Source organism: Ciconia boyciana, chromosome 8, assembly GCF_034638445.1.
Source record: "Ciconia boyciana chromosome 8, ASM3463844v1, whole genome shotgun sequence".
Classification (NCBI taxonomy): Eukaryota; Metazoa; Chordata; class Aves; order Ciconiiformes; family Ciconiidae; genus Ciconia; species Ciconia boyciana.
In genome coordinates, this window is record NC_132941.1 from 65,883,283 (window position 1) to 65,909,237 (window position 25,955).

A 25,955-nucleotide genomic window follows, 5' to 3' on the forward strand; every position below is an offset into this window, starting at 1 on the left:
GGGCCCGCCCCCACGTGACCCGGCGCCTCTCCCCCTTCCTACGGCGACGGCGGCGGTCTGGCCATGGCGGCGGGGGAGGTGGCGGCGGCGGGCTCTGCTGAGCAGTTCCAGCAGCTGCTGCAGCAGAAGGACGGGTGAGGCGGGGCGCCGGTGGGGACGGGGTGCGGTCTAGCCGGGCGCTGAGGGAGCGGGGCCCGCCGCTGGAGAGACGCTGCTCCCCGCGCCGGGGGCGGCCTGACTGGAAGGGCTGGCCTCGCCGCCTGGAGTGCCGCCTTACCGCTGCGCCGCTCCCCGAGAGAGCGTGGGCTTCCCGGCGAGTAACTGCAGCGGGTCCCGAAGCGTCAGGCCCTGTGGGAAAAGGGCGCTTTTGGAGGTGTCCCGGTCTCCCCCAGAACGTGGCTCCGCGGTCGCTTGGCGCGTTTGGCCCGAGCTCCGTGAAAGGCCGGTGTCTGCTGAGGGAAACAGGCCCGGTGCTGCCTCGGTGCTGAATAAAACCTCCGCGGGAAGATTAAAAAAACCCCAAACAAACCCACAGAGATTGAAGAAAAGGACTTCGGGTTTGTTTTTTGACAGATTATTTTTTAAGCACCCGTTTTCTCAGGCACAGCTTGTGAGTCTCTAGGAAAGCGCAGGCCTTCAGACGGGGAGGACTGCTGCAGCTGCAAAATCTTCTGTAGGGGACGGGGAGCCTGAATGGGGAGATCGGGAGGAAAATGATGCAAAACAGAACTTTCGTGCAACCTGAGAATTTTTTTTCCCCTGAACCGTAGGGTGTCAACAAAACCATTTAATTATTGTGCAATGTTTTCAATGAAAACAGTAGCATTAGGTTGTTTCTTGAGAAACAACACGAAACTAAGTTGTTCATCTCTCATGCAACAGGGCTGGCTTCTCATTAATCTGCTTTTATGCTCTAGTAACGAGTAACAGGGCATTGGTAGCTCTCAGCATGGACCACTGATTCTCTGTAGCCACTGGGCTGGGGCTCTTGGTCTGGAGTTGGGAGTCTCGGGCACTGATCGTTTGGGGGAAAACTCTGCGCATTTTGCTTTGATAGGAAAGAGTTGCAATAACTACTACGGCAATTAAAGATGAGCAGGTACTCGCATGCCTTACTGGAGTGAGACAGGTTTGGTTATTATGAGCTTAGCTTGTTTGTCATGTTGAATCAAAGGTGTAGTAACTATTATTATATCTTTTAATCCACTAGCTGAGTATGTATTTAACTAGGTCTTGTAAGGCACGTTAAAATAAGGTGCTGTGTCAAAAACATTTCCATGTCATTTAAATGCTGCATTAACAAGTGGCCTTTAAATGAATAAGGAGAGAAAACTGATTAAACGAGTGGTTTAAAAAGGATGATGAAATTATCAGCATCACGTTCTTAAAGCCAACATAAGGAAACATGGAAAAGTTTTGATTATGGGGAAAAAGAAACTAGATTCTTTGAAACTTGCTGCGTGACTTTCAGTTTTCTTTTCTGGAATTATTCTTCAACTGAATTCTTGTGTGGGGACATCCCAGAGGAAAGTCAGACTCACTGAGATGTATTGCAATGAAAATGGCTTCAGGAACGAACACAGTATTTTGAAGTTATTTTCAACAAACCCCTCAGTAATTCTCTTATTTCCTTTATCCGTGGAACATGATGCAGTTTTCTCTTTAATGGACTTGATAATTTTATGCACATTTTTTTTGGTCTGAACATTAATTGTTAGTACTGATAACTCTTTTCCTCTGCTTCATTTCAAAATATTTGGCTTTGGTTTTTGTTACTACTAAGAAACCAAACCAACCTGGACTCACAGAGCATAACAAGGTCCTCAAATCATAGATTTTTTTTTAATGATCTCCCTCTTTCTGGATGATACTAGAACTTAAAAAATATATATTGGCTGACTTAAGGTAGCTTCTATATTTAGATTATCAATTGAATTTGAAAATTAAGGGTGTAAAAACAAACTAGTTTTAAACATTCACTTAATAAAGTGGGAAAAGAGAAAGTTTCTTCAAGGAAGTATTTTTCTCTTGAAAGATAAAGCTTAAGACAAAAAATGTGCTGAATTTTTAAGGCTAGGCCTAATGCTATTTTACTGCTATTTTTTTTTTTTAAATGGACTTCCTGATTTTTCCAAACTAATAGAATTACCACTAATCAGCTGTAACTGCCAGCATTATATGTTGACACTTAATTTCATAGGAGTTCTTGTTCCAGAAAATGCATCTTTCTGACATCAAGTTATTAGTAAGCTTTGTATTATGGAATAAGCGTAAATTTCAAGGTTTAATTTTTTTCAAAATGCATCTAGATTTTGCAGTCGTAAAAGATGAACTGAGCCAATGTCTTCAAAATTATTGAACCACTTCTGTTACTGCTCTGTAATCTATTGTTTTACTTAGACTAGGTTTTATAAGCTGATTCTTCTAAAACAAAGTAACTCAGGCTGCCTGTCAGAAAGATTATAAATACTTACAAGATACTTGTATCGTGGCCCAAAAGGAGGGTGACCTATGGAGTCATTGTTTTCTGGATATCCCTATCAGAGAATGTCTTGCTATTTTGGTTCTACAGTCAACAGACTCTTTGTTTTAAAGGTGTACTTTCTGAGTCTGTCTCAACCTTTTTTTTTTTTTTTTAAATACTCTATGGAAACAAGACTTTGGGCTTTTTATTTCTCTGCAGAAAATGTGTGATATGTCCTTCTGATTTTTCTTCTGCTACTAAACTTTTTTAAAAGTTATATTAAAGAAAGTTAATTTTGTTTTTGGGCCCTCAGCTTTTCCTCCAAAATGTGAAATATGAAATGATACAGGAAGAGAAACTTTGGGACTTGTCATAAGCTTTTTGTTACAATCCTCTTTTCTATAAAATAGTAGAGTTTTTAGAAATATCTTGATTGAATGTGATTCCAAACAAAGCATTTCTTATGGGCTTCATTTTGCTAACTCTGTTTTCTTCCTTTCTGAATGTTTTGAATTACTCTTGCTATTTTTCAAGTTTAATTTAAAGTGTTCAGATATCAAGAGGGCAGTCTAATTGCAAAATTAGACTCATTCTGTGAATGAACGTGTAAAAAAAAAAAAACAAACCCCAAAACCCTTGGTGCAAATTAAAGTATGTTCTTCATGAAGATAAAAATTAAGTGCATTGCAGCTATGTGTTGGTAAGGGAAGAGTAGGCTCTGATGGAATGAGGATTAAATAACCATGTGATTCTTCCTCCTCAAATGTCAGCTCATGACAAGTAATGTGGTCAGATGTGTCCCGCTCTGCGTACTAAATTAAATTGAGCACTTGTGAAATACTTCATGGTAGCAGGGGAAGGGTATGCATTCCTGTGTGCAGTTAGTGGAAGGAAAGGGCATCAAGGTATTTATTAGGGCTTTGGCCTGATGCGTAGCCACTATACTACTTTTATGTTATCTGTTCTCCTTTCTTCTGCTGTTTGTTTTTAGCCAGTGGAAGTATTCTCTTGTCCTACTTGTAGCCTAACAGATGTAAAAATTATTTTTTTAAATGTACAGGCATTGTGCAGTTGCATTGACAGCTTCACAACTTTATTCTCTGTAATTGTAAAAGCTGTAGTAGATCTAAGTAGATTAGGCTGTTTTGTCATAAAACTTGATTTAAAAAAAAAAGTATTTTTGTCCATCCTTGATCCATTTTTAACAACTTCTCTGAGCTCTTAGCGGTGTCAGTAAACAGAGCATACGTTAAGAATGATATTGGAAGAGGTCTCAAAATTGGTATTTCAAATGAAGGATGTGATGAACAAGTACAGGAAAACCAATCCTGCAGCAAAAACTTCTGATGATTCTCTGCATCAGAGCTTGGTCTGTCTTCTGAAATATTGAACTGCTGCTGCTTTTTTAATTTAAAACTTTCTGTCTGTTGTGACTGGGTGTTCTCATACCAAATGACTCCCCCCTGTCTCCTAACCTACCTAATTATTTTCACCTCATTACTGTGTGGCAAAAAAGTTGGTTGCAGCATGATGTGAAGTGCTTGTCCCCATTGGCTCCAAAGTCTTAATTAAAACGTGTCTGTGTGACCTGACAGCTGTAGTAATGTTCAGAAGACCTGTTTGCTATGAGGACGGGTAAAGCTCTTGCACGAGCTACCTGTGCTGTAATCCGCCTCTTCGTTTGCTCTGTAGCTGGGCCCCACAAAAAGCCCACATTGCTATACAAGTTTACATGCTGAAACAGAGTTTTGTGGTTAAGATTTTACTCTGAGCAGTGACGTGTGGTCTCAGGTTTCTCAAGGAGTCCATATCAAATCCCATTTGTAAGTAAAGAGTAAATCACTTAAATGAGCCTTTACTGGGGTTTAAATGCTAGTGTCAGTTGTGAGCAGTGAAATCAGTTCAGAGAAGCATACAGCTATTTTCTTGTAATTAGAGAGAGATGGTTTGCCTTTAGGATCATTGCTGTTGGTGACTCGTGTACAAGAGTGTTGGAAGAATTTATACAGATGACAGCCCTGGAGAAGATGTCTTGAACTGTTCCTGAGCTCAGGTCTAAATTTGCAAGGCTGGCACTTGCAGAAGAATAGAACTGCCTTGTTGTTCCATAATTTAAGTTTTTACTAGCCTGTAAACTTTGCCAGTTTTAATTGGCTTTCAAAGCAGAACCACGGTCTGACTGGTGGCATGATGAAAAAAAAGAGGCTATCCTATTATATTTCTACCAAAATTTTCTAGAATTGCTTTGGAAGATCAAGTTTATGAATTTTAAAGTTCTGTGTCTGAATTGAGTTTGGCGCTGTATTCAGAGTATGTGGTCAGGTAACACAGCTGTTAACTGGTCCAATATGAATGTCGTGCTGCCCGCATAGCTATTAAGATTTATAATGAACTTCCATTATTTAGTAATAAAAGACACTAAATGGCTTCTGTGGTATGGTTGACTTGATTTCTATATCTCTTTCTAAGTAGATTAAAAGTAGTACATTGTATGTCTTTTATTCTTTATCCCTTATTATCTGGTGGCTTTGACTTCAGCAAACCTGGAAAATTGAATTGAAAATTAGATGCAAATATCTTGTCACTGTTGTCATCAAAGCGTGTTGGTTTAAGCTTGTGAGAACTACCTTGTGGTACCCAGTTTGATGGGATTTCTGTTCACACATGTGACTTCTCATCTTTAAATGCTGTGTATAATCAATACCAACATTCAAGGGAAGCTGGAAGAGGAATAAGGAGTTGAAGCTAATAAAAGCAGAAAATAACATTGCAGCACAAAAGTACTGTATTTTTAGAAAAGTCCCAGTAGACTTGAAAAGTTACTACCTTATTTCCTGGATAAGTAGTAAAGAGGCAGTAGTGGCACTGAGAGGAGAAAAGCAATGGTGCAGCCTCTAGCATGAAGCTGCTGAGCTCTGGAGCGCCTAGAGCTTCTGAAGGTAGAAAGCTGGCCTGGGAAGAGATGCGGGATGCCCAAGAGTGATTCTGAGTGCTTGGCCTACAGGTGCTTCAAAATCTGCATCCTGTGGTGTATGACTTGACCTTTAGTGTTTCTGCTTGTTCTTCTTCCTGTCTGATGTTTGTATGGAATGACCTTTTACTGTCAAAATGCAGGATGATGTTTTTCTTTGTATTGCGTTGCCTTAACAGTGCTGGTTGGGTTTTGGAGTGTTTCCTGAAAAAGCATTAAAGTCCTCCTCTGTGCAAGTCATGGAAAACCTTCCTGGTTTCACTTGTTTGGTTTTCTTTTTCCTCAGGAAGATGGCGTGGGTGGTGGGTTTTTTTTGTTTATTCGTTTTTTGTTTGTTTGTGGGGTTTTTTTTGCATGGCATGTCAAACTTTTATATTGCATGATTCTTTTTTAAAAATAAATGTTGTTACTGTTGTTTGGTTTTTTTATAGGTCCCTTGTAGTTGTCCACTTTTGGGCACCATGGGCTCCTCAGTGTGCTCAGATGAATGAGGTTATGGCGGCACTAGCAAAGGAACACATGCAGGTTACATTTGTGAAGGTAAGTCAGACAGTTGAGCTTGTTTTAAACAGAGGAGAGCCATTATTACAAAGTATGAGTAAAGTGTTACAAAATATGGGTAAAGTTGTTTTTGAAGTTCCTTTATGGCTTTATGTTTAAGGATGTGAGTTGAACATATGCAAGAGATTCATCAAAAATCTGTGGGATGAAAGTTCTGGGTTCATCTTTCCAAACTTGATATTGCAAGCTTAAATAACACCTTCATTTTATTGTGTGGTTTAAAGAAAAAAAAAAAAGAAAGAAAGAAAAAAAATCAATCTACTAAGATACAATGAAGGATTTTTTTCAGTAGCTACTCCACTAACAAGTAGGCTTTTAAATTTCTCTGCGCCTGCAATGTCTCAGTCCTTCAGTTCTGTAGATAGCTGTATTTTTAAAGCATGATTTTTATCCCTGGGTTTGTGATTAATTTGGCAGCACTGTTCTTTTCAAGTGTGCTGGAGATTTCATTTGTTCCCGTGATGTTATTGGTTAGCTAAATAGATCCCAGAAGTTGTAGAGGTTTTCTGTCTGATACTAAAGATGAACAGTAATCTTCATGAACTTGAAAGGCAGATAAATTTCAGTCTGTGCAATGTTGTCACTCTAAGATGACAGTCATATAGTGCTGGATGGTATGAACACAAATGAGATGCTATATTTTTGTGAGATTGTCTGCACATCCTAGTAAGAGAACCAGTGTGGAGGAAAAAATGAATGCACTTCATCAACATGCCGTTCATTTTAAAACAACTTTCTCTTGTTAATGAGACACTATTGTGATTATGAGGGCAGGGAGTAATGGAGCAGCCAGCTGTGTGTGAGTATTTTAATTTGATTTCTTGCAGCCTTTAGGTTTTGTGTTTTTTTTTCATGATTCCTCTCTCAGTTAGTATTTCTCTCTGTAGAACAGAAGGACAGAACTATTTTAATGGTAGTATTTTATTACTTAGCGCTTCAAAAGACTGATTTTCAACATTTTGAAGATTCAAAATGCTTTATATAGAGTTGCTTTTAGTAGGTCCAAGAAAGTTTGAAAACTCTGTTGCCTCTTTATTATTCATATTCATCTATTGCTTATTTATAACTCTTATTATTCATCTGTAATTTATTTTTTAACAAGGTTCCGAAGTGATCAAGTGTTGCAAAGACTAAGACAATGGCACCTCCCCCCCCCCCCCCAGCATTACTTAGAGAAAATAAGCTAGTGAAAGACTTGGGTGAATTTTCTTGATATGTTTTTGGCTGGGTTTTTTTTTTTTGGGGGGGGGGGTGTCTCCTCATGGGGAATGTATTTGATTTTGGAAGTTCTTTGTGGGGTTTTGGTGCGTGTTCCAGAATAGCCAGTCTGCCTTTTAATTGGCAAAAACCTGTTAACTCATCAGATAGTTATAGATGACTGACCAAGACTAGTATACCGCCTTGCAAATCATAAATGGTTACGTTCTAGAGTAGAGCTAAGTAATAATGAAATGAACTTCAAAACTGTCGATAAATCTTGAAGTCTTTCTAACTGCAGTTTCTCATTTTAGTTGTTGCATAGCCTAACTCGAAGATCCTTGGCTTGGTTAAAGTGAAAGTGTGTTTAGATCCAGAAACAGTTAGAAACAATGTTTTGGAAAGTTGTACCAATAAGAGCAAGTTACTGAAATATGAAATTAAATCTGTTCTGTATGTGTGAACCTCACCAGAGTGGAACATAAGTATCCAAGTAGGTAGGAAATTTTACTGGAAAAGAAAACTAATATTATAGGTAGAAATCATTTAATCATTTGCCACTTGAAAGAGAATAGATAATTGGAATCTACTTACAGTGTTCTATTTATAGCTTTACTGTCTTGGTTGATCCTGTTGGAGCATTGATTTACAGAAATAGAAGTGAAGCTTGGACTGCCAGTTTTGACTTACTCTGCTGGGTTGCTTCGGTATTTAGTGAGTTCATTAAGAGCCTATATAGTTGGAGCAAATCAAGGCGTGCTGTAATACTAAAATATTCAGAGGTTCACTACATTTCGGTTAATAGTGAGAACAATCGCAGTATTTTCTGAAATACGTAAGGATAGACGGGGTGGGCCGGAGCAAACTGTTAAGTAGCTCTCTTGGTGCTTGTTCATACACTGTATGGTTTGTGGAATAAGAATTTGAAAGGCTTTTTCTTCTGTACACTGGATTGCATGTTTCTGTTTGAAACGTTTAGATCCATTACTGCTTTTTTTTAACCGTTAACTCTGCAGTTGTTACAGAGCTAGTGTCTTAAACGACCTTGTACTAGATCTTCTGTCACTCAAGTAAGCTTTTAGCCTATGCACAGAAAATCACAAATTTGAGTTAATTAAAAGATATGTTTTCTTGGCAAATTACTACATGATATAATTTCAAGGTATGTATTTGAATGCTGAATAAAATTAGAACCAATCATCTCAATAAGCTTGCCACTCAGTAGCTATGCAGGAGTTAAAAATAAAATTTGGTAGACATCAATAGCTTATTGAAGAAACACTCCTTTTTTTCTTCATAATTTGCAGAAGGCTGCAAATGTCAGTCATGATGTACTGCCCCTTGAAATTAGTCAATAGAGCAAACAGCAAGAATTGCTATGGGCAGAAAATAAGCACTGTAATCATGACATAACTGGGGTCAATGATTTATGGATTTCAATATAGTAGTAGCTGCATATGATTGAAAATTTACTAGGTCACTAGTGCACCAAAAATTTTATTCGCAGCCTCTGGGCATCTTTTGAAATGTGCAACAAAATAAAAACCTCTGAACCTGTTTTGACACTGTGTAGGCTCAGTGGATGACACGCCAACCCAGTGAGTCTCATTTAAATGCAAATGTGTCACGAACTTCTGCATCAAATCCTTTTTAAATGTATAAAATGCCTAGAAGAACATTCTAGACAGGATTGACATCCACAGTCAAACTTTAAAGAAGATTATGAAAATAATTTTTTCTCGTTCTTTTTCTTTTGTTTTGTTTTTTGGTTTTTTAGCTGGAAGCTGAAGCTGTGCCTGAAGTATCTGAAAAATATGGAATTAGTTCTGTTCCAACGTTCTTATTCTTTAAGGTAAGAGGAAACGGATTTAAGAGAAAATGGATTGCATGTGGACTCTTAATATGTATACTTTTTTAATACTGCTACCGGAAGAGCAGAACCTTAAGAACTTTCTCAGTGAAGAAACTCTTATGTATCTGATTTAAGTCTATCCAGTGGAACCTGGATATCTACAAAAGTAGATAGAAATGATTCTTACACTTTATATGTAATATTTCAGAGCTTCCTTAATTGCTTTGGGATTTTACATAGTTTTTATTTTAGTTGTCATACCTTGTATTGGGTAAAAAAATTTCCAGTAATGTTTCCTTGTCTAGCTATAGTTCTACAGCATGGCAAAAACCCAAGTAAATAATCTTTTGGTCGAAATAAGTGTTTAGGTCATGTTTGCCTGTGACAATAAAATTCAAGATATTTTCTTTAATAAATTCTTCTAATAGCAAATCTGCTAGCATTAACAGTAGCCAGCCATCAGAATGGTATGTGTCTTGGAACTAAAGACTGGCTAAAAGATCAATACACTAATCCACCCTGCATCTGAAAATCTATACTTTATATGGTGGTTTTGCTATTTTTTTATTACGGTACAAATTCTGAATTTAATCCTTTAACATGAGCCTGTGTTTTGGTTTCCTTAGAATTCTCAGAAGATTGACAGATTAGATGGCGCACATGCCCCAGAGCTGACCAAAAAAGTGCAGCGCCATGCATCCAGCAGTTCTGTTTCTGCTGGCTCTAATGACAGTGCAAAAGAAGATCTGAATGTGCGTCTGAAGAAACTCATCAATGCTGCCCCTTGCATGCTGTTTATGAAAGGGTCTCCAAAAGAACCTCGCTGTGGTAAGGGTTTTCTGAAGTTCGTGTTCAATGTGGCAACACTTGCTTTGGGCTGGTTGTCAGGTTTACTCAGTTTTGGGGACATACATCCCAACAGCGTCTTGTACACCTAGAAACATTAATGAAATGTTAATTTTCATATTGCTTATCTGCAGCTAGAGACTTGCTACTCCCTTAGTTAAATTTTGGAAATGGAATCACAGAGATTCGGGGCTTTCTAAAGAATATGTGATGTGCAATGCTATGCTTGAACTAGGACACTTTTCCTGAGGTAGCTCAGTGTTTATTCATGACATATGTTGTGCATCGTTACACATGTTGAAAATGTAAAATAGTCTGAAGAGAACATTTCAATTCAAGGAATAACAAGCATTGACTAACATCCGGGATTACTGTTGCCATTTGGAAAAAGAAAATAAAACTATGCTATAGCTGGTGAAATTGAAAGACCAGTAGCATGCGTTTCTGCTACAGTGGAAATGCCTTTTCTTAAACCTAGCGCTCTTAACCCTTGCTCACTGTTTAGAGTGCTTGGTTCCTAGCTAACTTGAAGTGTTGGTCTATACAGAAAGCACGTGAACAGATGTTAAAACCCCAAATTTTTCAGTACTATGAAGCTAGCATCCTTCTGCTCACGTAGTCTCGAAGTTGCATTGCAGAACTGATTTTGTAGAGCCTTCTGTGGTGAGCTGCAGGAGGTAAACAGAAGAGTAACACTGATGCAGGATAGAGATCGCTTGACCAAACAGCACTCTCGGCAACTCCTGTTTGGGTATGGCTCCCTCTTGTTCGGTGTAGCTCTGGGGGCATCGTTTTGGCAATTAACAACACAACACTTTCCAGGTTGTCTGCTGTGAGTGTAATCCTTGCCTGCCCTGTTGAAGTTTATCTTCAATTGTCAGTCTGCTTCTAACCCGCCAATCTTTTTCTACTGATATCTTACAGAAGTGAACATTTAGCTGCTAGCTTCTGTGCTGCTGTTTTCACATCCATTTGTTCCCTAAGGCCCGTACTCCATCCTGAAAAAACAAGGAGCAAAACGCAGTGTGGAAAAACAACCATTCCTCATCTCCAGAGCTTCACTTGGAATGGGAAGACTGAAAAGGTCTTATTCTGGGGATGGTGGCAATAAAATATAATTATAAAATTCTAAAACTGAGGGGAGGGAAAGGCAACGGGGGAAAAAGTTGCATTGACTTCTTTTACCTCCTTTCTCTCCCCAAATTGGTCTAGAGATCAAATGTTGCAACTGCTACAGTTACTTCTTTGCAGAAGCTGACACCCAGATGAGTAAGATGGGTTTCCTTTCCCTAGCAAACATGTATCCTGTGGGGTAGATCATAGCAACTACGTTGCTGGGCCAAAGAGATGAAGGAATTGTGAAAGATAATTGGAGAGTAAGAAAAGAATTAGCAATAGCTAGCTCCTTACAGCCAAGCTTCTGAAGAAAGGCCTGTGGCATATAATTATGGAATCAATAAAGAGATGCTAACTGCTCAAGAAGTTAAATTGTCATGCAAAAACTCAGTTATTTGTGTCTAAAAACAAATAATGAAAATACCTGTTTTGTCCATCTGTGCATGAATTACAGTAGCATGTGCAGGCTTGAAAGATTACTCATAAATGTTTCTATATCGTGGCAGAGATGCATGTGAACTAAATGTGTTTAAAACACTTTGAGGAGGGAAATGAGGACTCATGGAACTATTCTTTTTGACCCCTTTCTGGTAAGGGCTCAGCAGGTGCAGCCTGGAGAGAGCAGTGCTTCTCGTGTTTGGTCAGGAGTCCACGAGTGCTTGGTTCGAACTCTTGGCGTGGTGTGGTGATTTATTGATGCTGTATTCACATAACTGCCAAATATCCTTGTGGTGTGCATGTGCTGCTAATATTCCGGCTGTGGAAGATCTCACCACGGTTTTGAGTATTAAATTCAGTTAACATTTTCAAGTGCAGACATCCCCCATGTAGCTGCTTCTTGTGCTTTCTGTTGGAGTGTGTCCAGGAAGTTTCCAAAAGAAACTGAGTGGAGAACTGTGTAAAGGGAAATGGATGAAATAGTATAAAAGGACCTAAAAGAAACTGATTTTACACATTCTGTCCATTTATCTTAATCTGGAAGGATTCAAATTGTCGTATCACCATGTACTGTTAAAATAGGGGAAGGATAACGATATGGAACACATTGATTTGGTGAAGTGAGAATAACGCAGATTTGTGACACGTGACTTGCCAAACAGCCTCTGCTATTTTGCATTGTATCTGTGAAGGCATTCTATCACAGGAGAGCCATTTATGTAGTTCTATATAGTTCTAGTTATTGAAATTGAGGATTGGGTCCATAGAGTAAATAAAGAGTCTTTTCATTAACTTCAGGTCATTTTGGGTCAGGACTGGTGCTTGACAAATGAGGGAGCTGCACAGAGTGGTAACAGTGGTGAAGCTGCTGAGTGGGCCTGTCTGGGTTGAATTATGAAGAGAAGGTTTGGACTGATGTAAGTGTACATTGGGCAGGAAAGGAAGAGAGTCTGTCTGTCAAGCACTGTTAATTGGAGGGAGTTTAATATAGTGCATGCTGCCCTTTTCGAGAAGGAAGACTTGTATGTAAAAGTCATGAAACAATATTTGAAAGAGAAGTAGTGGTTAAAGCGTGCCAAACATGTGTCAGCCTGGGCCATGCGCTGTAGAGGGTAATCCTGCCCTGGCAGAGTGAGAGGAGTCTTGCAACTTGGGCCAGGCTACTTTGGGTTAATGAAGAACTTGCTTACGGCTTGTGTGCGGCTTTTCTTATTGCCCCTGCCCTCTGTACCTAAGTACTTTCAGCTGCTTTTAAAATATTTGCATGCCATTTTACAATCTGCTTTTTCAGATGTTGCTGTAAAAGAGTTCTAGAAATATGGGGGGAAGCGCAAGATCCTGTATGTACTGAGGTTTCCCGTACTGTACTGGGCGTCTACTGTGTTGATATCTGCACACTCTATTGCTCTCCTTTTTCCCTTTCTAATTTGAAGGCTGCTGTTTCATTTCAATGCACTAGTAGGTCCCAAATCACTTCAGTAGAAATAGTTTCAGAAATAACCACAAATTGCAGAACTTCCACGTTCATTGTGCTCTTGTGTATTAGCTTGGGATTCTAGCAGTTTGTGCATAGGCATTTGCTCCTATGAAGAGCTGATGAAGTTCCATCTGTTTATGTATAGATAATTCTGTATCTGTATTGCATAACAATACGGTTATAGGTGCGTGAAAGTTGCATATTGTCATAGGAATCTGTAGATAATTTTGTAGGAATGGAAACTCTGGCTTATTCTGAAGTAGGCTTGTGAAGTCTACCCATATGCAATAGAGCGCTGCTCTGATGAGCTGATATTTATGGGTACATTTGGGCTGTCTACAGTTTAGGTCATTCAGATATATGTGCTTTAAGTTTAACTGTGTTGGATGCTAATGTGGCTGTTAGTGAACCTGCTGTGCTTGTGCTGTGAGTTGTTTGGCAGGTGCATGGCAAGCTGTAAGAGTAGAGCATGGTGCTTGCTGTGTCCGTGGTGAGCTCAGGTGGTGTGCAGGCAGTGGTGAGGCTCCTCTGAGCTGCTTGTGTGCCCAGGTTCTCCATTACGCCCGAGTCAGCCTCTGCGTCCGCGTGATCAGTTGACGGCACAGGCACACCGTTTCTCCTTTGGATTTCTGTGGGTGTTCAGTAGAGAACTGGCTTTCTAAAGGGCATGGAGCAGAACGCTGGGCAGATTTTAAAGTTATGCAGAGAAAAGAGCCTTTACTGTTTCTCATATGTTTGAATTTTTGAGGGGAGGGAATTCTGAGGCTATTTTAAAAAACCCACAAAAAACTCAAACCAAAAAAGACATTGAGGCATCAAGGTTAGGGATAGTTAGGAACTTCATAAACTCAATATGGAAAGCAACTTAAGAGTATAGCACAAGTTCATTTGCGTGTCTTAATATGCTAAAGTAGATATTTCTTCAAGCTTTTACTTCTTACAGTTGATCCCTGGTACCCCATGAAAAGTGCACAGGAGGTACTTACCTAAATAGAGGTATGTATTAGAATTGGAAGTATTAAAATGTAATGCAACACATGTGCTGGTTTTGGCTAGGACAGAGTTCATTTTTGTCATCGTAGCTAGTCTGGGGCCGTGTTTTGGATTTGTGCTGGAAAGTGTTGATAACACAGGGATGTTTTCGTTCCTGCTGAGCAGTGCTTACATGTAGTCAAGGCCTGTTCTGCTCCTCACCCCACCCCACCAGCAAGTGGGCTGGGGGGGGCACAAGGAGTTGGGAGGGGACACGGCTGGGACAGCTGACCCCAGTGACCAAAGGGCTATTCCATACCATACGACATCATGCTCAGTATATAAAGCTAGGGAAGAAGGAGGAAGGGGGGGGACGTTCGGAGTGATGATGTTTGTCTTCCCAAGTCCCCGTTAGGCGTGATGGAGCCCTGCTTTCCTGGAGATGGCTGAACACCTGCCTGCCCATGGGAAGAAGTGAAGGAATTCCTTGCTTTGCTTTGCTTGTGTGCGCGGCTTTTGCTTTCCCTATGAAACTGTCTTCATCTCAACCCACGAGTGTTCTCCCTTTTACTCTTCTGATTCTCTCCCCCATCCCACGCAGGGGAGTGAGCGAGCGGCTGGGTGGGGCTGATTTGCTGGCTGAGGTTAAACCATGACAACATGAAATCATCTGAACTTAGAGCTCTTAATTTTGCAGTTAAATACCATGCCTGGTTTAGACTGCTGTGGTAGTTTCTAGCAGTAGTTGGGAGATGTTAGTAAGTTGGGTCCATTAAACTTCCTAGAATAGACAAAGTCTTTTTCAAAGTGAAGGTAATTTAACATTTTGTCAAAGATGATACGGATCTGTTATAACAGTAGTAGGAGTAATAAAAATAGAATTAAATAAAAGGAGCCATGCTTGTTCAAAGGTGAAGATATTTTTGAATTGTATCTATTTTGATACAAATAATAGGCTTGCACTTGAGCCCTTAGTGCAGTTGGCAAGTAGAGGGAACCCTATCCAGCAGTGTATTTTGGGGGGATCTTGTTGTTCGTAACTTCTTCATTGGAAAAGCCAGCTAAGCATAGTGTAAAGTAAGGTTTGTCCCCTCGGCTATGTGTTTACTGGCAATTGCATGTGGTTGCTATGTACATTGTGTTATTTCAGCGAATTCATTTGGACCATGGTAGTATTTGTTTATTTGCTTCATCAATACTGTAATTTATTTAGGGTGTTTTTATTGGTGTAGAATCTGGAGTGGCATTTGTGATTGTCTAGATAACCGCTTAAAACATTTTGTTTAATCATTCCTTGGAATGCATGTATGGCATTTCTTTAGAAATTCAACCTAAATCTTTTGTTACGAAAGTAAAGCTGTTCTGGCACTTTATCCCTAAGCATAACACTTCCAGACTACTGCCATAACCCTTCAAAATGAAACACAACCAATCAATCTTTCTAGTTTGCATGTAATTGCCTACAGCTAAAATAAAGCTTTTTTCCCCCCCAGTTCCTTACAGTAGAAATGAGTTAATATATTGGCGATGGAATAACCGTCAGCAATCAGCCTTTAGCTGTTTACTAATGAACTCCCAGTTGTATGAAAAATTTCAGAATCTGTGTTTTACTTCAGGCTGTACATGAACTTAACACTTCAGTTGTAGAAAGAAAAGCAACTTAGATGCCATACATATAAATACTGTTACTTCATATCTCAATAAATTGCAGATCACGAAAACTGCAGAAAGCTGTAGTAAAAATCCATATTTCAAAAACTAATAGGTGGTCTTGCAAGCTGAAATCAAAGGTTATTCTTCTATGGCACTTTGATTCTTTTTCCCATTTAAAGCTTCTGTATTTTTTTTATTCCTTTATTAAAGCCTTTAAGCATTGTCTCTCTTTTTTTTTTTTTTAATATTTGTATAGAGGTTTTCATTTGTCTGCGCAGCATTTGTTGGAATTCTTTGAGGTAATGGTAGGATTGCAAGGGCATTTGAATCCAAAACAGGATCAGTTGGCAAAGATATAAACCACGTGTTGTTATCACATTGATTTATGGACAAATTCTCACGGATCCTTTTTGCAAACCATGTGATAGTGTTGTCTAGGAGGCTTCTGCTTCCTTAGAAAGGATGTGCATCCAAGCAACAGTGGCAGGTGTTGAAATACTTTAGGATAAAGACCACATGTTGGAAATGAAGCAAAATTGCAAGATCTTTCAATGCGTTGCAATGTACTTAGCGTTTTTTCCCAATTAGCATCATTTTTGTAGCAGAGCAATAGGTTGTGGAGGGACAGTGGAGTTGCGAATCAAGATTCGATCATGAGTCCTAAAGATCAAGTCGTTGGCTTCCTTGTGTGGTAAAGTACAGCAGACCTCTTCTCATCTGTTTTCTTACGGAGTAAATATCTGCAGTACACTGTGAAGCACCCAGTAGGCTGACGTCCGCTCTGGAGGAGCGTTTGTGCTCCTGTGTCAGTGGAAGTGTTAAGTGGATGAAGGTGCCTTTGAACATCAGTCTAAGGTTTCCTTTCAGGTTACCCCACAAAGAATGGACTTGTTGATGTAAAGGGCACAGCCTAGGTGTGGGTGGGGGGTGCGTGTGTGTTGTTTTTTAAAGTGATTTTGAGGAGTTTCTGTAGAGACTAATGATTTAAAAAAATTTTTTTTCTTCTTTTAAGAAAAATCAATGTAATGTTTCAATTTAATGTTTCACTTTAATGAGAATGGTGAATTGAAAATAGAGGAGAAGGAGAATTGTTTGAAAGTGAAATTTTGTGTGGTTTTCCCTCTAGTATAAGAAGATTTAGGTGATTATAGACTGTAAATTCTATAATATTAAAATTTTCATACATACAACTTTTTACAAATAATGTGATGATTTTCTTAGGAAAAAGATGCTTAGTTACAGAAGGGAGAAACTTTTCTTCTCAGGTTGGCCACATAATAAACTTAAAAATCTGGATCTTTACATGGTAATATTCAGTGCTTAATATCCTGCTGAGAGAGTGTTGTCAGAGTAGGACATAATGAAGATCTGTCATAAAGGAAAACAAAACATGGTAGGAAAGTGTCACAAGGGTAGTAAAATAGTATTAAGACATGCTCTTAAAGCAAAAGTAGTAGAAAACATTACAAAAGCCAAGTTTCTAAGTTACGCTAGTGACACAGTAGCGGGTTTAAATCCTGGTGCCCACTTTGTGTGTCAACTTCATCCACATTTGGTGTGGGAGAAGTTCAGTAGTAGCTGGAGGAAGAAATGACAGGGGTAGAGAAAGCCATGTGCAATTAGAGGAATGAGAAGAAGGCTACTGAAGATGCTGTTGTGGTCATTGGGAAGCTTTTATTCTTTGTGAATGCTCAGTGAAGAAGGGCTGGAAAAGGCAGAATAAGGGAACGCATTTAACTTTGCTTGAATTGTATGTGGGAAGAGCAGAGACGCTTATGTGAAGGTTACTTACTGTGTAGCTCTCTAAATAGAGAAGCACCAGACTTACCAAGCTGTCCATATACTTTGGTTGTGTAATCCCAGGAATAAATACATTTTTTTGCCCCTTTACAATATTTGATGATATTGACAGAGCAAAGGATAACACACTACAGCTGTTTTGAACTTACTACCTAGAAGAATTGCATTTTTTAAATTAATAAGGTTTAGTACAGATGTGGGAATGCTTTGTTTAAAGTTCTATGTAATTCCTCTTTTTGTGTTTGCAGGTTTCAGCAAACAAATCGTGGAGATACTGAACAAACATGGTATTTCATTTAGCAGTTTTGATATTTTTTCTGATGAAGAAGTTCGTCAGGGGCTGAAAACATATTCTAATTGGCCAACTTACCCGCAGTTGTATGTAGCTGGAGAGCTTATAGGTGGACTTGATATTGTCAAGGTTAGAAACGGAGAAATTCTTCATCTTGTTAGTTGTCAGAAGCATGCTTTTCTTGCTTTTTACATCTGATTTTTCTTCTCCCCAATCTCCCTAGGAACTCGAGGCATCTGGAGAACTGGACACAGTCTGTCCGAAGGCACAGAAGTTGGAGGACAGGTGTGGTGTATTATGTCATTATTTTAAGAGTGCCAATTTTTGAGGTTTCCTGTATGCTCATTTATACTGGGGGAACCCCCTATACAAATTGCTGTTCTTTGACTTTATCAGAAGTCCATCAAGATTTTCTTTAATTACAGAACTCCTGCAGTTGTTTAATATGTTCTGTTTTCTATACAGTAAGCATCACTTAATATAAAGCTATAGCGTTATATATGTATTAAGCTATACTGTTCCAATAGGCTTTACTTATTATATTTGTAGTTTGTTAACTTTTAATTATAGCAGGAATATATATATTCCTTCTTGTCTCTCTTTTAAGAATTGATTCTTTAAAGATAACTGGGAAAATAATCTTTTAAACATTAGTAGCTTTCGTTAGCTTCATTTGGCATAGACTTCATAACTATGATGTCACTGGAGAAAATATCTAAGCTTGTCCCCTTGTTTTTCTTGATTACTCACGTCCTTCAGTTCCTGTTTTCTTTCACCTTGGCAACATGAATATATGCTGCTGCAGGAGAAGTGTGTTGCTTCCTGAATCAGATGTAATACTAGAAGCCAATTTGCCCTCCTTTAACCTTCCCATTTGAAGATTCACTCTTGTTTGAAATTCTGACGTGCCCCAGGCAGTCAAGCTCCAGATATCTGACAAGTCATTCTGTTTGGGAAGTTGCTAGTAGATGTGGCTTTTTTTCCTGGTTTTTATGTGAATAGTGCCATTAAGACATGCAAACGACCTTTACCTGGTGGTTTGGCCAGGCTGGTTTACCAAGAAGGTGGCCTGTACTGTGAAGGCAAATATGTTTGCATGGATTCCCTCTTGCTGTCTGAAGATGGTAAGAGCAAGTTTTACAGTGCTCTAGATGTGACTGGTTCTGGTTCTGTCACCTTCTAAGCACAGCGGAGAAATAATTTAATGCAAACCATTTCGATATGGTGATAAAGTATACCTACTTTTACACCTGTGTATTAATTAATTTTTAATTTGTTCTGCGGCTGAGGTTTACCTTTACTCTAGTAGGGTAACTTGTAAATTGTTTCACCAAGGCCACAGAAACAAATCACTACCTGTTGCAGTTTGAGATTAAATTATAGGTGAAGATGAGGTTGTCTCAGTATGGCCTTTTAAAAACTTATTTTAGAAAGCTTCCTTTAATCTACTCCTTCCTTTTTGCAAACTTGCATAAGCTGCAACTTTATTGAATTTATACGTAGTTTTTTGCTTTGCTTAATCTTTTTGGGGAAAGAAGGTAATGGGAAATATCCTCTGCTTACTTAATGTGTTTTAATAGATTAAAATTGTTGGTATAGCTAAATGTCTTCCTAAAGAAGCAGCAACAGCATCTTTTGAACAGGTGTGTGAAGTTGTTATCAGTTTCATCAAATTTTGATGTAGAAGTGGCCTGAAGGCAAACTGGCTAAAAATTCACCAGACAAGTCACAAATAGCTTCTTGTTGCCTAGTTTGTTCTTCATCTTTTAGTAGGTGCTTGTTTCTTGGGTTAACACATGACATTTAGCTGAGGTCTGTCTTCTGGTGACAACTGGGAAGTTCTTTTTCCATGGCACAGATTAGTTTTTCTTCGTAGCTAACCTCATACTTAACTTCTGAGCAACTGACATATTTTTCAAACTATATTCAGTCCATCAGTCACCCTAAGAAAAACCCTATGAGGTAGTTACTCAAACATGTTAAGACTTAATAAAATGAAGGCATATCAGTAGTAGAATCTATTGAATGCTAAATTATGTTCCTTTACTCAATCTCTTCCCGTCAATTAACTGCATCTTCTTCGCTTGAAAATACCCTTGAAAATGGGCTCTGGAAATCAGCTTGGTTTCACAAAACAGATCTGGCAGCTGGGGAACCAGCTCAGATTACTGTAGCTGTTAGTTTTGCTGTTGCTTTTTAACCTGGAGACAACTTGGTTGGAAAAATTGTTTTGAGGTTTACATGTGCAAAGGCTGTAGGTCACCAACAAAACTTTGTTTAGTTTTATTTTGCAAAGACCCTGGATTCTTTTTGCGTTGCGCGTCATGCAAAGCGATCTTTTACAGAAAATGATCACCTGTTACGCATTTTATAGAGGGTAGTTTGCCCTTAGCAGGAAACTGTTGGATAGGAGTCTTTGCTAACTTTTCCCATCAGTTGTCACAGAAAGCCTTTCCTAAAAGGAGAGGGAAAGCTGGGGAGTGTCTGAGAGTTGTGCGGGTAGACCAGAAGTGGACAGGGCACAATGGGGCAAAACAGACCTATTCTTGAATTTCGGTAGTGGTTAGTCCCTAGTCCGTAAGTCCATAGATCTTATGACTGATGGACAATAGATATGGCTCTTACTCTGCAAAAATTCTCACATGGAGAAGGAGAAACTCTAAGTATTATATTCAGTATGAGAAAAAGCAATATGTCACTAAATATAGACATTGTATTTAAAATATCCTAAAATGATGTTTCTCCTTAAACTCGTTTCTGCTTGATACTTAGAGATCAATCTAGAAAAGTAAATTGTTGCTCTAAAAGTAACAGGATGGTTCAGATTCACTCACTAGCATTACTGTAAGCAATGTAAATGAGTAGAGTTGCTTATAATAATGCTTTAAATGCATTTGGTAAAGCTGTAAGTTGCTATCTTTCCACTTTTGCATTTTGTTTTCCTGTTGAAACAAAGCTTGGGATAATAACCAAGCTGTTTTATGTCTCTCTTTGTGCCTTCTGTAGGCTTAAAATCTTGATAAACAAAGCTCCTGTGATGCTTTTTATGAAGGGAAGCAAACAGGTAAGATTAATCTGTCGCAGAATAGATTATATTTAAACAGTTTTTTAAACAGTGACAATTACCTTTTTCCCCTTGCTTTCCCTGCTTAATTAAAATTAATGGTGCTGGGAAGTTAGTTATTTGTCTTTTTATTTGGCGCTTCTGTAAGCCATAGACGAGCAGTCCCTATTTTACCTGATGGATATATATTGCTAAAATACTGATAGCTGTGTTACAGTAAAATCAGGGTATGTGATGCCCTGCAGTGATGTCCGTCAATTGATCTACAATTGGGGAACGAATGGAAGAACGGTGCATGTCCTTTTGGTCTTAGTTATTGATTGTCTCTGCAGATAATGGATTTTCTCCTGAGGTTCTGAGTGCTTGCCCCTGATGGCTGTCCTACTTGAGGCGTACACTTGAGTGTTGCCCAGAACTTTATCTCTTATCACATGTTTCTTGAAATTTCCCTCTGTTGACCTAGTTGGATTGGGTGTCCTAGCCTTTTTAATTTCTCTGACTTTATTATGCTTTCACAACTGCATTTAAAAAAAGCTGCTAGTTGTTTTTAAGGCTGAAGTATAATGCCACATACCATAAATGATCCACTGTCTTTCTCACGTGTATGGAATGGTCTATGCTTGGTGTCTTTAAGCTGGACTTAATTATCTTGCTCACTGAAATAAAGATAGTGACTGAAGACAGACAACTGCTAACAGTTAGGATTAAAATAATAACAAATGACTAAACCAAAAGGTCAGTCTATTGCTTTGTGTTGCATACTCAAAGTAACCAGGGGATAAAATATTCCCTTTTGAACAGCAAGGCACTGCAATTCTTCCTGTCAAAATTACTTGAACGGCACCTAACTCAGACTTTTCATTGGAGTGGTGTACCCTAAACAATAATTGTAGTTAGTGATTGCATGTTATGAGAGTTGTTTATACGGTACTTTTTTAAAGGGGAGCTCGTTCATGTGACTTGTCTTTGCATTTCATTTTCTTGTTTGTTCCCTGAGCCTTCTCAGTGTATTAACAACAGATACTTTTAAGAGTGTTATAGGCTGTTTTACTAAGCCATTTCATAGCCACTGGAACCCTGTGGGTTACTGAAACAGTGGTGATGAGCTAGTTGGGCTTAGGTCTTCTAAACAGATGCACTTCTATCTCCTTTAAAACCTGTGTCTTGCCTACAGAAAGCAAGAGTTTGGGCAGGTTGCTTAACGTGTTTTGATTTTGCTTGAGCTACTGGTGGAGTGAAATCAGCAATAAGAAGGGATAGTCTGGATTAAATATTCAGTGTCTAAGAAATGATGAATGTTCTATGTCCTTATACTGTCAATATGAAGTGTTTGCAGTAGATACTTTCAATTATTCATTTCAGTTGGGAGTTGCTGTACATGCAACCTATTTATCGGTTGACCATAGGTTGCTACTCTCTCCAGAATAGTAAGTAAAGGGTAGCGTATGTCTCAAAAGAAAACACATCTATTTTACAAATGCATATAAGACACTTATACCCGTCATACCTATAGCTTTGGCTTTTTGAACATTCAGAAAGTAATCAAGCCTAACTAGTTTTCAAGATATTATTGCCAAACCTGGAAGACAGATTCACCTTGTATCATTTCACCCCACAACTGAGGAAAGTGTTTAATATTCTCAATGTTTTCATTTATTTCAGCAAAGTATATAAAGAAAGAGACATTCAGTACTATTTAAAGCTCAAAGAGTACGAAGAAGAATGAAAAAGGGATTAGCAGTATTGCTCATCCAGTAAGGTCATCACTAGCAATAAATTGGTAGTAGCTTTAGTGTAGCTTGGGGACTTGGAATTTTGTGGATTGAATATAGCAGATATATCTTTTAACATACGTGTGTTTTGCATTCTAGATGGCAAAATGTGGATTCAGCAAGCAAATTATAGAAATAATGAATAGTACTGGGTACGTAAGTGGGGGTGTTTTAATTGAATTTGGGAAGCCAGTTCTGTTTTAAAAACTACATTATATAAATAAAGAATTTGGAAGATATTAGTGAAGACTTCCCCAAGCATGAGTTTTTTAAAGAGTATTTTAAAGTATCTTTATGTAAAAGCCCATAGTGTAAGTCACTACTACACTCATTTGATACCAGGTCAAATGTGGTGTGTCAGATACTACGCTGCTTTAGCACTACTACATAGTGGTTGTCTTGCTCAGATTGAGCAAGAAAAAATTGCAACAGTGAATTTTTTCTTTTTTTGCTGTGATTGTTGACATGAAAGAAATCCGTCCACTCTGATAAGCAACTCGTCTTAGAGAAGTGCCTTTTGATCTGTTTCCTTAATCTTGGAGCCTCTCAAGTGATCTAGCCTCAGTTTTCCTCCTTAAAGCCCTTCTTTCTGTAGTGAGAGAGATTAGTATCATCTTCCTTTGAATAAACTCCCGTGTCATTTGTACTGCTAGTTAGAGGTTAAGCTGTTGTCTTGATTACTAGATGTTAGAAGGGGCTTTTTGAGATAATAGATAACTATATATCAATATACAACTTGGAAATAAATAGCAGTTACTCAAATCATTGTTCCTTATCACTGGCCCTAGTCCACTTGCAGGAATCCACATACTTGCTGGTTATTGAAGAGTGCCAGTTCTCAGAATACTAGGAATTACATACCAAACCTCATACGTGAATCAACCAGAAATCAAATTTACACAGGCATTTTATTTTTGTGTTTTTACGCAAGTAGTATGTGAAAATGGTGAAATAGCTGCAGCTGGTTGATTCCTTAATAGAAACCTCCAAAGTGTGTGTGGGGGTTTTTGTGTGGGTTTGTTTTTTTTTAAGCTAATAGTGAATGGAATTACTTTGAACACATTTTGGCCAATTAGAGCCTAAACTACACAGATTAATTTTTTAGTACGTTATGCTGTCATCTGTGCATTATAAGGAGTTTCCCATGAAACTAGGCATTTTTTACATTGCAGTTCTGGGTGCATAAGGCACTGACTTTTTTCCTCCTATTACCTGTTAATGTGATTGTGATTTGGAAGCTAGCTTGTAAACATACCCATTTTGAATTTTTGAGAGTCTTACATTGCAAAACTCCACAGTAGATGATTTTGTTGTCTTTTGTGTTTTTTTTTTTTTTTTCCCTAGCGTTGATTATGAGACATTTGACATACTGGAAGATGAAGAGGTAACAGCTTCTCCATCATTGAGAATTTCATTGTTGCTTTTACTAAAGTTGAAGTTTACATTTAAGATTATTTTTCTTAGGTGCGGCAAGGATTAAAAACCTATTCAAACTGGCCAACATATCCTCAATTATATGTGAAAGGTGAACTTGTTGGAGGGGTGGATATTGTTAAGGTAAGAATGGGAGAATCTTGTTGGAGATGTAAATTGACTGTTTGTTTCAAACTGTAGGAATGTTTTCTGCCCATAACATACAGAAATTCCTGTGTAGTGGCCCTAGATCTTGAAACCGAATGACTTGCTTGCTTTTACTGTGACTTCTATTAGCTCAACACACAGTTGAAAGGAGCTCTAAATCTCTAGCATTCTCATATGCCAAGATTTAGCAGTGAAATGTATTTTCTTGACAGCAGTCAGTTACTGTTACTGTAAAGACCATTTTTACCCCGTGGGTGCATTTTTACAGGTTTCTCTTCCTAGTTTTACTTCTGACATTGCTTTTCTCAAATAAGGTGGGCGAGACATTTTTTTTCCTAGCAAACAGTCTCATTCCTGGAAGAAAGTAAGGTTTATTGTAGTTGTTTGAACAGACCCTGAAGCAACAAAAATAGATCTGCATCTCTTACTGTGGTTTTTGATTTTTGTAACAGAGCAGGCACAGTGTTCTAAACCCCAAATACTCTTGAGCCCATTCTTGTCTGAATGTTTTATAGCCAATTCCTCAGACATTGTAACTCCTGGGAAGATACAATCAATAAATCTCATTTAGTTCTAAAAATACTGGTATTACTTAAATTATATAGATTACTTTAATTTTATTTATTTAACAAGCGGGCGGGTTATTTCAGTGATCAGTAAGTATAGTCTCAGGCATTGCGGAGATGCTGCAAAATACTTCTCTCGCTGGTATTTAAATGTAATTTGTCTATTGGCATTGCTGGACTGTGTTCAGTTCACACTAACTTGTATGGGTAGACGAATGTTGTCAGTATTTCAAAATGCATTCCGTAATATATCATAATATGTAATAAAATTGAGGCAGTTGTTTCTCTTGAGAGGTGGGAAAAGAATATATACTCCACAACACATTATTTTAAAACTATTTCCTGGTGTTATCTAGCTCTTTGGTAAGTTAACAGCCTTATAATTTGAATTTAAATCATCAAGATAATATCGGCAAGCACCTCTTACAAATCTCTTACTGTCTTGTTTGTTTTAATGTGTGGTAGTAACAAAATCTATCAATGGATAGTCTTTTTCTTTCTTTTTTCTTTCTTTTTTCTTTTTTTCTTTCTTTTTTCTTTCTAGAATTTTTTCTTTTTGTGGGAGGCATTTTGGACGTTGTAAAATTTTGCATATGCCTAAAATATATCTTGCATTGCATCTAGAAGGAGATATACCAGAGGATTTACCTGGTAAAGTTGATAACAAACAATTCTTTTAAAGGTGTATCTCTTCACTAAATAAGTTTCCTCTCTTACTAAATAGGCACAAACCAGAATTTAAATACGTTATGAACTTCAGTGTCTTGGTCAAGAGGGACCTCTAGTGGCATTCCCTTAATAGCCAGCGAATCGATTTCCTTATCCGTGAACTGTCCCTATTGAAATCTTGGTAGCATGATCGCAAAATATACATAGAGAATAATTGCTGTATATATTTCTTTACAGGAACTAAAAGAAAGCGGTGAATTGTTGCCTATTCTGAAGGGAGAAAATTAATGGAAAAGGACATCGATGGGAACAGAAATACTTTGAACAATTACTCATTTGTAGATTATATTGGAGCAATATACAATTTAGCCCCGTGGAACTGACCAGGAGTAAATAAATAAGTACTGTATGTATTTCACAAGACCACGCTACATATGAAAATGTGTTTCCATTGAAGATACAAAAATGTCAAGATCTTCAAATTCAATTAAAATATAATGCTAAAGAACTTTGGGTTTGTTATTACACTCTTTCTGTGTATTCATTGCATCTAGATGTTTAAGAATTGAGTAATGACACCATTATCCATTGCAGTACTATATAGGACTAAGTTGCATCTTTTTTGGGGGGGGGCTCAGCTCTCCTTAGGAGAATATTAATGGGT

The 25,955-nt window shown here is 38.2% G+C and overlaps 1 protein-coding gene across 2 annotated transcripts; it reads left to right on the plus strand.

The window, feature by feature from the left end:
- GLRX3 (glutaredoxin 3) lies at positions 1–25,674 on the plus strand. Of its 2 annotated transcripts, XM_072870654.1 has the most exons (11): positions 1–134; positions 5,867–5,975; positions 8,971–9,045; positions 9,672–9,873; positions 17,596–17,768; positions 17,863–17,924; positions 20,646–20,703; positions 22,575–22,627; positions 23,820–23,859; positions 23,940–24,032; positions 25,529–25,674. In XM_072870654.1, the coding sequence occupies exons 1-11, from the start codon at positions 64–66 to the stop codon at positions 25,577–25,579; spliced, it is 987 nt and encodes a 328-aa protein (XP_072726755.1). In that variant the 5' UTR covers positions 1–63; the 3' UTR covers positions 25,580–25,674. The 2 variants fall into 2 exon arrangements, with proteins under 2 accessions (XP_072726755.1, XP_072726756.1); XM_072870655.1 differs by lacking the exons at positions 22,575–22,627; positions 23,820–23,859.
- The last annotated feature ends 281 nt before the right edge of the window (positions 25,675–25,955 follow it).

Excerpts from the sequence above, each read along its gene's own strand:
- GLRX3 (XM_072870654.1), top strand. The coding sequence starts at position 64 with ATGGCGGCGGGGGAGGTGGCGGCGGCGGGCTCTGCTGAGCAGTTCCAG. Across the intron at positions 5,976-8,970 it reads TGCAGGTTACATTTGTGAAG|CTGGAAGCTGAAGCTGTGCC; the intron begins GTAAGTCAGACA and ends TTGGTTTTTTAG. Across the intron at positions 20,704-22,574 it reads TTATGAAGGGAAGCAAACAG|ATGGCAAAATGTGGATTCAG; the intron begins GTAAGATTAATC and ends TTTGCATTCTAG.